This window comes from Oryzias latipes, chromosome 15 (genome assembly GCF_002234675.1).
Source record: "Oryzias latipes chromosome 15, ASM223467v1".
NCBI lineage: Eukaryota > Metazoa > Chordata > Actinopteri > Beloniformes > Adrianichthyidae > Oryzias > Oryzias latipes.
The window spans coordinates 9964934-9979544 of record NC_019873.2 but is presented as its reverse complement, the minus strand read 5'-3'; the positions used below and the strand labels follow the sequence as shown (position 1 = coordinate 9979544).

Here is a 14611-nt window from a genome sequence, read left to right as displayed (position 1 = left end):
AAAAAACTTTAATATTAATACATACAGCAGTTTGAGAAAAAAACACTAACTCGCCATTGTCAAAATAACATGTTCTATTAATTCACTTTATCCAGATATTTAAAAGCTATTTAATTTTTGATTTGGCAAACTTTGTGTCTGATGCAGGTACCAATTCATTGATAAAAGAGTGTTTTGTCATTTGCATTGTCTGCAAAAAAAGAATGTATGTGTATTTTAAAGTAAAAAAAAGAAAGTATCAAATTAATCTGACCAGGAACTGGGCCCAAAGATAGCCAGCCCCAATGAGGCAAAGGTAGAACATCAGGGAGGCAAGCCTGGAAGTGTCATATTCTCCCAAACTCCTAAAATACATAGAAAAAACCATCAGTTCGTCTATCCATTAATCTATGTCTTGCAGTACCCTCCGTGTTTACCGGGCTTGGGACAAGCACAAACAGGACACTGGTTTGTGCCCCATTCAGGCTGCATTTATCTTTTTTTCTTTCTTTTTATGTCTTTCTATTTGTCCATCCACCCCTATGGTATTCTTCGGGTTGTAATGTTTTGTAATTTTTGTTCCTTTAGTTAGTTTTGGATTTAAAATTAATAAATAATGATAATAATAAATAAAACGAAAACTATTTATGTTTTAATGTATGCTCAATTGCAGTCCAGATGATTCCTATCATAACTGTAATATCTTTTCTACATTTTTTATTTTATCTCTCAAATGAAGCCCACATTTTGGTGTGAAACAGCTCCCTGTGTGCTATTGTTCACTGTGTTTTTATTTTGTGTTGCTTTTTTTTCTTGTCAAACTGTTCCAACCTCTGGCCAACACCATCAACACCATTGGTTAATCTGTTCACCCTGCTGTCTTTTGACTGTAATGCTAGAAACCTAAAGTTTCTAGCTAAAGGTCATTTAGTTATTTTTTCAGGTCACACGGTGGTTGTAGTTTAATAGTGAGTCTAAAATGAGGTGGAGGAGAGAGCAAAACCTCAACATCAATGAGAAAGGAAGTGATTATAAACAAGCCTTTCCTCCTTGCTTTTCAGAAAACACCCTGTGCAAGTGGTCCCCAGCAAATTCCTGGATTTTCACCTAAGCAGGAGCCTGACATGGACTACAGTCACATCATGCCTTATGAGCTCCTCTATTTTCTCTGGAGGCTGAGAGCTGTTAGACTCAGAGGATCAGTTTGTCCAGATGTGTGGGGAAGAGCCTTGTCACCTCCAGCATCATCGTGGGAGACATCAGCTGTTCTAAACAGGGCTGTGGAAGCTGCACAGAAGATTGTTGGAAGCAGTCTCCCCACCACTACGAACATCAACAAATCCGGGAAGAGAGCTGATCGCATCAAGAGAGATTATTCACTCTGCATACACTCTCCTCACCCGCCTTTACTCAGGAGGGAGACTCCACTGCAGAACCACCAGACGGAGGAGCAGTTAGTTTCCTGCAGCTATCAGACTGCTGAGCAGCAGTGATGCTCTATAACCTCTCTGCATGGACATGAATTAGTTCCTGTCTGCACATCTGGGCACACTGTGACAGCCTCTCGCACAACTGCACATTTCTGTGACCTTTTGCACACACAAATTCTGCAGTTTATTTATTTACTACTTTAAATTCTGCTGGTTTGTTGTTCATGTATTTTTTCTATTTATTTGGTTTAGTTCTAGCTTGTTCTATGCTGCACAGAGACCACAGAAATGTACAACGTCTTTAAAATTAAGACCAAAATGACAATAAGGAATCCTGTTTGCTTCTGTGCTTTTACTTCTTGTAGCCTACCTTTGAGTTTTGTGTCCTCCTATTAGAAGATTGAATCAAAATGAAATGAGGCCTTTAAAGTAGGACTGTGGAGCTGAAATGTTCTAAAAACAAAAATAACAAGAAAGAAAATACTGTTAGAACCATGAAATCACATCTGCTCAATACAACTTGATCCTTGGTAACTGAGAACTCCATCCAAAGTTTCTCAAATCTGGGATCCTTTGTACCTTTCTTAGTCACACTCGTGTTCAGCCTTGGCGGATAAGACTTTAAAGAAAGCAGTGTTCATAAATTAAGTGATTTGAAATAAGGGGATCCACCCCCACACATTACACCTTCTGCCCACTCCCTCAAAGTGACAGTTTGTTCTGCAGTCCTCTCATCAGTCTCATCAGTGGAGCTTTAGATCAGCAGGAGAAGGGGAAGGTTACGCTGACCTGCCAATGCTTTTAACACATAACATAACAACATACTTCTTTCACATCCAGGCGCGAGCGAGGTGTTCCAGCAACAATCCTTAAATGGCGCCAATCTCACTTGTCAAAAAGGAGAGTTAAGGCCAGTTTTATCTCAATGACTTTACTTTGGTATGGAGTTCCTCAAGGCTCAATGTTGGAAACCTTTAGGTCCTTTGTTTTTTGTCACTTGAGTTTAACTGTTTGCCCTAAATTTTTAATATCTGATTCATGTGATAAAACTGTAGAATTATTCTATCTAATAGCAGGGTTGAAAGTAAGCCGATACGGCCCCGTACTATGTACCAGAATAAGATCTGGCGGAGTTACGAGGTACCGGCTGGAAGGTCAGCTGTGTGGCGGCTCCGTGCTGCTTTAACACTTCAAAAGCAGCTGCAGGCTGATGCTGCTAAAACTCTGAACCAGGCAGCACTTTATCTCATCATTTTAGTCGTTTTTAGTGTCTTATCATTACTAAAAAAGGTTGATCTACGTCCCTCTCTCCCCTCACAGCTTTTACTTGCTTATATGAATTTACGTTCATTTTTGCACACTTTTCTGTGAATTGGTTTGTTTTAACCATCAATAAAATACAAACTGTTATTTGCCATCTTGTGCTTGGCTCTCATCCTCCTCATTTAACAAATGAATCGGTTAGTTTAAAAGGGACCCAAGTCCACAATTTTTTTTAAAATAGAGATATTATATGTTATATGGGCCTCAACGGAAAAGCTATCGGATTATGTGCAAAAAAGGCCCAAATCTGTTGTAATGTATTGACTATGCTTGACATTTAAAATGCATTAAGTGCAAAATTCCTGGACTTGGGCCTCTCTTGAATAGGTTTTGCTTCATCCCATAGATGGCAGCACTAGTTATTCAATATGGCAGCGCCCCTGTTAAATTCAAGAAGGGCGCAAGTCCAGAGATTTTAGTTTGCTAGTCCTCTGAAATGATAAAAGTGAGGTGCTTCATATTATAGCATTTGTAAACTATGAACTGGTGCTAAATCTGGGTAAAGTAATCATTTGGTGTAGCCTCCCTTTAAGCTATGCAATTAAAATCATTTCCTGGAAAAACAAACCTCTTTGCACTCGGGTCCAAAATGAACTAACCGATTCAAATGGACTGATGCTTGAATAGGAATGGAAGAGATCTCCCAAAGAGGCAGCTTCCATTGAAGTGCTGAAGTTTAAAAGGAACTGTCATTGTATTTACCCTCTGTCTCCACACAGAAGTGTGGTGTGTGGAGTGAGCATCATTCAGAGTAAAATGTCTTGTTCTCAGGGATTAAAGCCATCATGCGATGATTAAAATAGTTGTAGTGCAAGACAAAAATGATGAGCTGAAAAATGAGCTGTCTATTCTGCAAAAACTCTTGGACATGCAATCTAATTTTTTTTTAAATTTCTGCAGCACAATAAAATAAAATAAACTGGCTGGTGTATTGAGTGTACAAACTAATGCCTGTACATTTTTTGTGGACCTTTTAAACCCAAAACTGATGCAGTGTAAATTATTCATTTTTGGCATATTGTTTAAAATGGGGTTTTGTGGCTTCCACTCCTGCTCATGCTTGCTTTTTGGTCAATCTGCTGTCTAATAAAGTGGAGTTCTGGTGCGCGGAGAACAAGTTTGTGTTAGTCTTGGTTCATGGTGCAAGCCTCCTTTTGACTGCCGTGTCCCTGCTGTAGCTGCAGCAGAGGTGACTCCTTCATGCTTCACAGGTCTTTAGAAGCTTTAGACTTCTGAAAAATGTTTGCAAATCTGAAACCTTGCAAAAATCCAAAGTTAGCAGAACTTACACTGCTGAACTTGAATGTATTCACAGTAATTGTAATGTGCAGTGATTGATACTCACCCTGCAATTCAACTTTTCAGAACTTGTTAACACCCTAAGCTACAATTATTGGTCCATTACTGAGGACAGAGCTCAGAGGAAGAAGCCACTCCTCCTCCTCTCTTAAGGCATCATGGGAATTCATTTATTATATCTGCAACCTTTTAGTCATAAGAGATAGAAAGATCATGAAAGATCAGAAGCTGACAGCTTTCAGAGTTTTCTTGATCACCACTTTGTTTCAGATGCTGAAAGGATAGGATGACAGGACGGGATACACGACATATTAAACCTAAAATGTGTAGAAAACACCTCAGATGGTCCTACATGAATGGACTGAATCCAAACTTGTGGGCTTCCTATCATCCACATCACATTCATTCTCAGCCAAAACAGACAGAGATAGATTTCAGGAATTAAACAGTAGCTCCAAACTTTTTACTTCTGAAAATGAAAGAATTTGAAGAACTGGAAATGAGCCATGCATCACTTTAACAACCCCTCATGATCAGTTGCTCTTGACCCGTCAGATGCAAAAAGCCGCAGAAGAATTTCTATGCAGTGAGGCAAATAAGTATTTGAACACTCAAAAATCATGGAGGGGTCTGACCTTTTCATTTTAGGTGCATGTCCACTGTGAGACACAAAATCTAAAAAAAGATCTGGAAATCACAGTGTATATAAAATAGAACTTTTTGTTCTAAGTCCCACTCGCCATGTTTGGAGGACGAAGGGTGGTGAGTACCATCCCAAGAACACCATCCCTGCTGTGAAGCATGAGGGTGGAAGCATCATGCTATGGGGGTGTTTTTCTGCACATGCGACAGGACGTATTAAGGAGAGAATGACCAGGGCCATGTATTTCGAGATTTTGGGGAACAACCTCCTCCCCTCAGTTAGAGCATTGGAGGTCATGGCTGGGTCTTCCAACATGACCATGACCCGAAGCACACAGCTGAGACAACCAAGGAGTGGCTATGCAAGAAGCACATCAAGGTTCTGGAGTGGCCAAGTGTGTCTCCAGACCTCAACCCAAAAGAAAATCTTTGGATGTAGCTCAAACTCTGTTTTTCTTAGCAACAGTCCAGAAACCTGACTGATCTAGAGAAGATCTGTGTGGAGGAGTGGACCAAAACCCTTCCTGCAGTGTGTGGAAACCTGGTGAAAAACTACAGGAAACGTTTGACCTCTGTAATCGCAAACAAAGGCTACTGTATCAAATGTTAACATTGAATCTCTCAGGTGTTCAAATACTTCATTACAGTAATATACAAATAAATTCTTTTAAAAAAATCATGCAATGTATTTTCCTGATTTTTTTTAGATGTCTCTCACAGTCGACATTCACCTAAAATGAAAATGTCAGACCCCTCCATGATTTCTAAGTGAGAGAACTTGCAAAATCACAGGATATTCAAATACTTTCTACTAATCTAATTAATACTTTCTACAAACACTAATCTTTGACTGTTTTTATCCTTCAATGAATCAAACTTAAGCTATTTTCCATTTTTAAAGGATGATGAGCACAACAGGAGTTTCCAAGAATGTTGCCACTCTGAAATGCACCATTTGAACAGAAGTGCTCATCAGTGCTGACTCCTTATCACGTTCTGTCACAGTCTTAAACAAAGACAGTCAAAGAACACGACACTAGGCCTCGCTCTGAGCTTTTTAAGGTAATCTGAATGGGTTGTGTCCATGTGAATGTGATTTGTTTTGGGTGAAGCTCAGAGGCTCACAGGCCTCCCTCAGACATGATCATTCATTAATGACTATGTTTATCTTTAGGACTTCACTTAGAAGGCCATGCTAAACAACAGTGTCAACATGACACATGAAGACCACTGAACAAGTCATTTTTTCCTCAAATCTGTCATCTGGTCCAGTGTGTGTCTTTTTTTTTATTTAAAAAAGACTTCTTCAAATTCCTAAAAATTCCCTAAATAAATCACAGATGTTGAACACTGACTTATCTTCATTCCAATACTCACCTATGGTCATGAGCTCTGGATCATGACTGAAAGAAAGATGTCCAGAATACAAGCGGCTGAAAGTTCTTCCTCTGCAGGATGGCTTGCCGCACCGTTAGACATAGGGTGAGAAGCTCAGAGTAAAACCGCTGTTCCTCCACACTGAGAAGGGCCACGTGATTCTGATGCCTCTGGACGCCTCCCTGAGGAGGTGTTCCAGGCCTGTCCCACTTTGTGGAGGCCCCGGGAAACACCCAGGACACGTTGGAGAGACTACGTGTCTTGGCTGGCCTGGAAACATCTCAGGGTCGCCCTAAAGAAGCTGGAAGAGGTGGTCTGGGAGAGGGAAGTCTGGGCATCATTGCTTAGACTGCTGCCCCCACTACCCGGTCCCGGATGAGTGGAAGAAGATGGATGGACAGAAATCTTTTTATTGTCTTCATTGGTATTTTCTGTTTTGAATGCTTGAAATGAACCAAATACAAAATACATAAAAAATTGATCTCCAACAGGAAAACAATGAAGCAGCTTGTGACTGTGGTAACCAAACTCATAAAGATGTTAGAGGAGCTCAATTTCTGGATCATCTGTTCTTCAGTGAAGCATTGAGGAAGACTGACATTTTTTATCACAAGTTATGCAAAAAAGGCTTTTGCTTCATAAATGTTCATACTTTTCTGACACTGTCTTCTCATAGAGATTGTTTTATACTCAGTTTTATTTTTTAACTCAGGTGAGGCCTGATGCTGATCTCACCTGCAGCTGTCTGTTATTTGCTCGTTAGGCTGGGATTGGTCAGTATTGGTCTGCTCACATTTATAACCCCTCACTCACTAAGGTTTTCCATACTCTGGTGCTCACTATGGAGTCTGTGAGGTGCTTCCTGAGGTAGGAACAGAGTCTTGGCCCTAGTTTGGGTATTGGCATGAGTTTTAATGCTTTTCTCATTTCTAGGGTTTCCTTTCTTGCATTGCTGGTTTCAGAGTCCTGTGGCTTTCCTGCCAAAGGTAATGCTTCATTTTTGTGTTGCAGCTGTGGTCAGAAATATGCCAGTTTGTTTGTAAATGTGTCTCTTGGCTTTTAGGCTCAAAGGCCACAGATGGCGGCAGCACAAATTCTGCAGGTTCCTACAGAACAGTGGAGAGGAGCCACTCTGCACCATTTCGGAGCTCCTTTGCAGGCGGTGTCTCTCAGCCAGTTTACTCACCAATGCAGGATCTGAACCTTGTTCAGTTTGTTCCTGCAGCTCCATCAGCTGGTCAAGGCTCTGTCATGCCTGTGGAGGGGTATTCTGTAGCTTCCCTGCCTGTCCAGACTGAACTTCCTGCTGCAGTGTTTTACAATGCTCCTGTCTCTCAGCCTGCAGTGGTTTCCCCACAGCCTGGAGGGGCTCAAGCTGGCATGCCAGGTAACTAAGCTAATGTAATTCCTACACTGGACAAAATCTGAACTGATTTTCTCTTTGCAGAAACTAGGTGGGTAGTTGCTCCCCCAACTTTTTCTGAACAAGCTGAAGCCATGGGACCTGGGGAATTTCTCCCACCAGCCCCTCAACCTCAGCCTGGACCTGTCCTCCAGTCTGGAGAGACCTCCAATATTGTGAAGGAAGCTGAACTTGGCAACTACCAGCAGCAGACGGAAGAGTTTGGTTACCCGGCTGAGCCCGTGCAGCCTGGAGCTGCTTTCACCAGTGTGCTTGTTCCAGGCCAAGGACTTGGTGGTTTCTGGGGTTCTCCTTATCCTGGCTTTGACTACAGGCTCCTGTATGGTCTGTACCCTCCTGGCACCTACACCACCTTCAGCCAGAACCATGAGAAGGGCAAAGACTACTACCAATCCATCCACTACTTGAAGGAGCATGTTTCTGAAGACCAAGGTCCTCAACAGCAGCAGCTTCAGCAGAAGCTCTACAGCTAGTAATGCTATGGTTGAGTTGTGCTTGATTGTAGAATAAAATGCTTTAACATAATCATGGCTTTCTGTTTATTTTTGTTTCACTGGAATGGGAAATTGGATCAGTAAAGACCCAACCAATATCCATCTCTAGAAAATCTTACATTTTCCCAAATGTTTGAGTTTTGCAGATCAAAAATTTGTTTTTATTTGATAAAAGATTGTATTCCAAAACTTGCTGTTATCTTCTGTCCTGTCTCTGTCTTTGTCTTCACTGTCCTTTTTACATAAGACACTATAGCCAAATTCCTTGTGTGGACTAGTTCTTGGCCAATAAAGCTGATTCTGAAGTACCAGTTGCATCCTCGAGTTTTAATTTGAGAGGAAATGTCGCCCCCAAGTGGTTAATCCAAATATAATGCTACTAGACATTAAACCTTAAAAGAAACTATGGGGTCAAAACGGTTTCAGATTGAAATGAATAAAAACCAGTATATTTCAAAAATAGGCAGTGCAAGATTTGGAAAATTAATTTGAAACTTGAATAAAAAGAGAAATTAAACCTAGAACTGTTGCCAAATCGTTTTTTTACAGCTGCTGTTTTGTTTCTCCCTCTTTGGTTTTACTTAATGTATAGAATCTTTGTTTAATAGAATCTTTTTCTATTACAGGTTGCCTTCAGGCTTCCACAGAAAGCACAGCATGCCTGGGTTTCTTTTAATTTTGTAACTGTCTAGGCAATAGGGTTGCGTCTAAAACAATTTTTTTTCGTTTCGGCTTTTCCCTTCAGGGGTCACCACAGCAAATCAGCTTCCTCCATCTAACCCCGTCTTCTGCATCCTCTACTCCAACACCAGCTACATTCATGTCTTCGTTCGCTGCATCCAGAAACCTCCTCTTTGGTCTTCCTCTAGACCTCTTGCCTGGCAGCTCTAGACTCAGCATCCTTCTACATTATATTTATTCTCTCCTCTGAACAGGTCTGATCCATCACAATCTGGCCGCCTGGACTTTATCTCCAAAACCTCTATCATGTTCTGTCCCTCTGGTGTCCTCATTACTGATCCATCCCAAAGAGAACCTCAGCATCTTCATCTCTGCTACCTCCAGTTCTTCTTCCTGTCTTTTCCTTAGTGCCACTGTCTCTAGGCCCAACAACATGGCTGCTCTCACCACAGTTTTTTTCCCATCTTTCCTTTCATTTGAACTGAAACTCTTCTATCACACATCACAACTGGCACTTTTCTCCACCCATTCCAACTTGCCTGCACTCGCGTCTTCCCTTCTTTTCCAGACTCTCCATTCCTCTGGACTCGACCCTAGATACTTCATATCACCATTGCAAACAGGAAGGGGCTCAGAGAAGACCCCTGATGTAATCCCACTTACACCTTGAACTCCTCTATCACCCCTATAGTGTCCCTACAGTACGCCTCACCACCAACATGTTCCTCTGTCACTCCAGACTTCCTCATACAATACCCCAGTTCTTCTCTGTCACCCTGTCATAAACCTTTTCCAGATCTTCAAAGACACAGTGAAGCTCTCTCTGAACTTCTCTGTACTTTTCAACGCACTTATGCCAAATATTGCATCTTCAGTGCTCTTGTTTGGCATGAAACCATACTGTTGTTCACAAATGTTCATTTCTGCTCTTAGTCTAGCTTCAATCACTCTTTCCCATGACTTCATTGTGTGACTCATTAACTTTATTCCTGTGTTGTTGCCACAACTTTGCACATCTCCCTTATTCTTAAAAATGGGCACCATCACATTCCTCCTCCAGTCCTCTGGCATCTTCTCACCACCTAAGATCCTGTTGAACAACCCAATCAAAAACTCCACTACCATCTCTCTTAGACACATCCATACCTCCACAGGTATTTATCATCAGGACCAACCGCCTGATCCACTGCACTATCCAACCATAGCATGCAAGCCATCATAAACCCCTTGTCTGGCTTTTTATTTTCTTCCTTTTTCAGCTTCCAACAGTTTGTCCTGTTTTCTGCCTTTGCCCTTTCTTTCTTCATCTTCTTCACCACAATGAGATCCTGGGTTGGGCCCCCTCTTGACTACATTGAAGAGACAAACAAACGATATTAGACTGACCTACCTAATTGGAAACACAAGGGAACATGCACAGTGGCTGATCAGAACAACTAGACAAACAAGGGGGGACTAAAAAAGACTAAGACAACCCAGCCAGCATGGCCAAGTGCCCCATGTGGTTTCAAAAGTTTGAAGAAAAGTGGGCACAGGGGGCTACTTGGCTTTGCTGCCTGGGAAGCTAAAACCTACAGAATACAGCAAACAAACAGTTTAACATTTCCTATGGTAAATAAACTTACGAAAATAACGAAGCTAATGAACATCAAGTAAAATTTAAAGTAAATCAACTTTAGGCATAAACATTTTTTGTTCTCCTCTGGGAGAGAACAGTCCAATTAGCTGCCTGCTGAATATAAGGCTTTTGCTGACTGGCATGCAATGTTGTGTCAGGCCTGACTGGATGTTCCAGCAGCAGATGGCAGCAGCAGCAGCATCAGCAGTCACAGGGGTCCCCTCAGCACCGGTAATGTAAAGACAACATAACATTAAATAAATGAAAGTAAATTGAAATACATCTTGAAATATGTGTTATCAAATGTTATGTTATAAATCAAACAGTTGCATGTTTTATATGGGTCTTATTTTTGCAAAATAATCAATTTGAACTGAGAGAATATCTGTAGTATGGTGCAGTTGTTACTACCCTGATGGGGTGGCAGTGTAAGCAGCCATAACAATCTGAAAAGCTTCATTAGTCTGAACTTTAGTTTGAAAATGTGCGCTTTTTTTAAAAAAAGAGTTGAAGGATCGACGTGAGAGCAAAGCTGAAATCAGAAACCTTTTGTGTAACCTTTACTGACACACTTCAGACTGACTAATTTATTAGACTCTGAAAGACATATACAATGAGTAAGAAGATTAAAATAATACAGAAAAGCCATGCAATTTATGGATCATAATATAGATTCAACCTTCTGCTCAGCAGCTATTGTTTTCTGGTTCAAACAAAACAAACAGAAAATTTGCATCATCACACATTATAATTCTTAAAACTCCACTCTGATCATCGTTTGGAAGCTATTGAAAAGAAATCAGAAAACTAACTTTAAACCATTTTTCTTATAGAAACATTCCTCGTCGTTTAAGCACAACACGAGGAAATGTTTTATTTTATTTCATTTCATTTTGCAAAGCATTTAGTTTATATTAGATGTCAACTACTATCTTCACTAAATCATGCACTCGTTAGTTTGTTGACGGTCCCTAAAGTCACTGCCGGGGATTTGGGCTGAATGTCTGTCGAATTTCCAACCTAAAACTAACTGCACCGCGGTAATACTAACTACTTTTTTTGCTTGGTTTCTAGGCAATCTGAATATGAATAAATGTATTTATTTTTTGTTTTTAACTAAAAAAAAAAGAGAAGAAGATTGATATCCATTTGATCTCAATGTTAACGACTGATTCTCGTGTCCCTCTCTGGTTCTGATCTAGTTTGGGTCAGGTTCTCATCCGGTTGTCGTGAGGACTCTCCTGTTTGCTGTCTAAGGTCCATTGTTGCGGGTCTCATGCGGGATGTGTGGTATGTCTGTTTGGAGAGGGCACTGACTGGAAGAAAGGGGCTGTGACGTCAGCGGCGGCTCGTGCCATAGAAAGCCTTCATCCGCGCTGCGGCCGCTCAGCTGCTGCGTCTGCGCCTTAGGTAGGACGTCGCTTCTCTGCTCCTCATCAGTAAAGCGCTCATTTTAGCTTTTTTTTTTTTAAACCCCCAGTTCCTGCAGGATTTTTCAAGCGGCCCCTCTGACCCTGTAGGACCTCCCTGGGCTCTGAGGACCGCGCCATGGGGGTCCTGGATGCGCTGCGCCAGTTCAGACTGATCCAGTGGCTCCGAGAGGAGCGCCAGTCTCGGAAGCTGATTCTCTTCATAGTTTTCGTGGCTCTGCTGCTGGACAACATGCTGCTGACTGTGGTTGGTAGGTGCGCTCCTCAACTTTTCCTCTTTGCGCACCTATAGCGCGCGAGCTGCCGCGCAGTCGGCAAAAGTGAAGACTTTGGTGATGTATTGGTGCAGAGTAGTGGACATTTTGTCCAGTGCGCTCTGATGCATCTGCGTTTAGGTTCTTTTGTTCTGCAAACAAAGGCTTATAAAAGGCAGGTATCATTTACAAAGTCAAACAAACTGCTTTATTCAATCCAACATAAAAGCATATTTTAATACGAATCGAAATTTGATTCCATGAGGTAAAAAAAACACACGCATAGTTTGAATAAAATAACATATTTTAACAAAACAAATCAAATCATATGGAGTAGCTAATATGTCTTAGAAAGTTCAAGTGCCAGTTTAGATTTTAAAGATGTCTCTTTCCTTTTAGCTCTTTATTTCTGTATTTTGTAATGCATAAGTGTGCTTTGCCAGCTCATTTTTTTAAAGAAGGACCTTGTTTTTAGCTAAATATTAATATTTCCAATGACTGAATTGACAAACATTTACATTTGTTGTTTTTGCTGACACTAAACTCAAAATCTTTAAACGTTTATATTTATGCATATCAGTTCAGGAATTCATAACTGCAAATGTTTGATTAACGAAACGTTCTAATTTAAATGTTAAAAAGAAACCAGGGGTGTAGCGATTCTTTTTAACGACGATTCAGTTCATATCATAATTTGTGGTCGAGGATCCGATTCATGGTATTGGTTCATTTTTATCGATCTGATTCACTGAACTAAATTCGATCCAGGACATCTTGAGTCAAAACTTCAACCAGTGTTGAAAAAAATAAAACAAAAATAAAAAAATTCAACCAGTGTGACTCAGAGATAAATACTTGAATACTGAACAGTGTAGGTGAAGATTCCAGATTCATTGTATTTCTTGCAAGATAATCAAGTCTAAATTTAAATATGTACAAACAAACATGTAAACAAAAATTAATGGCAAATCCATTCACATTTTAGTCCACTGTTGGTTTCCACATTAAAATAATCCAAAGCGCTAATTGTGCTCATTTCTGTGCAATAATTATAGGACCGTGAAATAATCATGGGACTGTGCGACACATTCTCCTCTGTGGAAAACTCAATAGGAATCATAATATATCATATTGTCTCTTACTTTCTGTCCTTCCCACTGTAAACGGCTGGCCCGGGACCAGAGACACAAATTTCGTTTTATCCCTGTGGTGAAATGAAAATAAAGAATCTTGAATTTTTAGAACATTCTACCACACTGTATGGTCACATGTGTTTGATAAACATAAATAAACAAGGAGGACATGTGTAAAATAAAAAGTTTTTGTTAAATTCAAACTGTTTCCACACGAACTTGAATGATGCTCAGTTTTGGCTGCACTTATGTGTGTTGTCTGCTGTGATGCACTTAGTCATTTTCATGTAACAGTAAAATAAACATATATAATGCCTCAGTCCAAATGATATTTTCCAATACAGCCAATCAATTTGTCACAATTATAAATTAATTTCAATGGTGAATGTTGATTTGATTTAATTGCATTAACAACTTTCCTCAGACAGATTGATCTGGTTAGATCGTAGGAATAAAAATAGATTAATTGATTAAGTCGATAAAGTTATAAAAACATTTCTGGCAAAAAAAAAAAAAGTCCACTAAGGAACTCAGAGCGACAAAAAACGAAATATTTTGCATAATTGATTACCATAAAGCAAACATACTCTGTGGTGTGGAAAAATCTAATGTGATGATGTTGAGTGAAGTCTGAAAAGCAAAAAAAAAAAGACTTTCCTCCAGAGATATCACTAAACATACAGGAAGAGGATTGTCTAAGCAATTCTCTTAAAACTGCTAGTTTTGAGTTGATCACTGGTACGGTCATCCTCCTCTAACCTTTCTCTGTAGTAGATCATAATGTTGATGACAAGGAACAAGTGGAGGACCATTCAAAGAGGTGGAGTTTTCCTCAAAAAAAGGAGCGGAATGAAGGTCTTCTGAAGCAAGACAGATTATCTGTGTAAAAAAGAGATATTTAAGTGGAACTGAGGTTACAGGGAGCAGAGGGAAGGAGGTAAAGGACTTTTAGACAACAGTCCAGAGCAACAAAGAGTTTGGTAAAGAGGTGAAAAGGTGTGTGCAAATAGGTAGGTACGGGTGGAGGAAGCTTTCAAATGTGATGTGTGACTAAAGAGTGCAATCAAGAATGAAAGTAAAGGGGGTGAGAGCAGCCATGTTGTTGGTTTAGAGACTATGATGCAGAGACAGAGCTGGGGGTAGCAGAAATGAAGATGTTGAGATTTTCTTTGGGAGTGACCAGGATGGATAGAATCAGAAATGAAGCCATCAGAGGAAAAAATGATGGAGAAAAATGCATGGAGGTAGATTAAGATGATTTGGACACACTGAGATGAGGAACGATAATGATGTTGGCAAAAGGACACTGAGGTTTGCAGATCCAACAACAAGAAGTGGAGGAAGACCAAAGAGGATGTTCATGGTTGTAGTCAAGGAGGACGCATGATTATGTCGGTGAGAAGGACACGGAGGAGAGGATTAGATGGTGGAGAGTGATTCAACGGATGTGGCGACGCCTGAATGGAGCAGCTGAAAGACATGGAAGAATGACTGTGATGCTCCTCATCCTGCTCATTAGCATGACTCA

At 40.4% G+C, this 14611-nt stretch overlaps 2 protein-coding genes across 3 annotated transcripts in view; both read left to right on the top strand.

Moving 5' to 3' along the window:
- The first annotated feature begins 6859 nt into the window (after nucleotides 1-6859).
- LOC105355752 (protein transport protein SEC31-like) lies at nucleotides 6860-7998 on the top strand. The gene is made up of 4 exons (XM_023963704.1): nucleotides 6860-6917; nucleotides 6984-7036; nucleotides 7114-7437; nucleotides 7498-7998. The coding sequence occupies exons 1-4, from the start codon at nucleotides 6892-6894 to the stop codon at nucleotides 7944-7946; spliced, it is 852 nt and encodes a 283-aa protein (XP_023819472.1). The 5' UTR covers nucleotides 6860-6891; the 3' UTR covers nucleotides 7947-7998.
- Nucleotides 7999-11558: 3560 nt separating this feature from the next.
- The window catches only part of slc18a2 (solute carrier family 18 member A2), a 35362-nt gene continuing 32309 nt past the window's right edge, over nucleotides 11559-14611 (top strand). Inside the window, exons 1-2 of one of the 2 annotated variants that reach the window (XM_023963541.1) lie at nucleotides 11559-11676; nucleotides 11747-11947. In XM_023963541.1, the coding sequence (XP_023819309.1) occupies nucleotides 11815-11947 (133 nt within the window). In that variant the 5' untranslated portion in view covers nucleotides 11559-11676; nucleotides 11747-11814. Of the gene's footprint in view, nucleotides 11948-14611 lie in introns of both variants that reach the window. The other variant, XM_004077214.4, reaches the window with a different exon arrangement.

Coding starts and splice junctions, on each gene's coding strand:
- LOC105355752 (XM_023963704.1), top strand. CDS start 6,892: ATGGAGTCTGTGAGGTGCTTCCTGAG. Junction 6,918..6,983: donor TCTGTGAGGTGCTTCCTGAG/GTAGGAACAGAG, acceptor TCTCATTTCTAG/GGTTTCCTTTCTTGCATTGC. Junction 7,438..7,497: donor GGCTCAAGCTGGCATGCCAG/GTAACTAAGCTA, acceptor TTCTCTTTGCAG/AAACTAGGTGGGTAGTTGCT.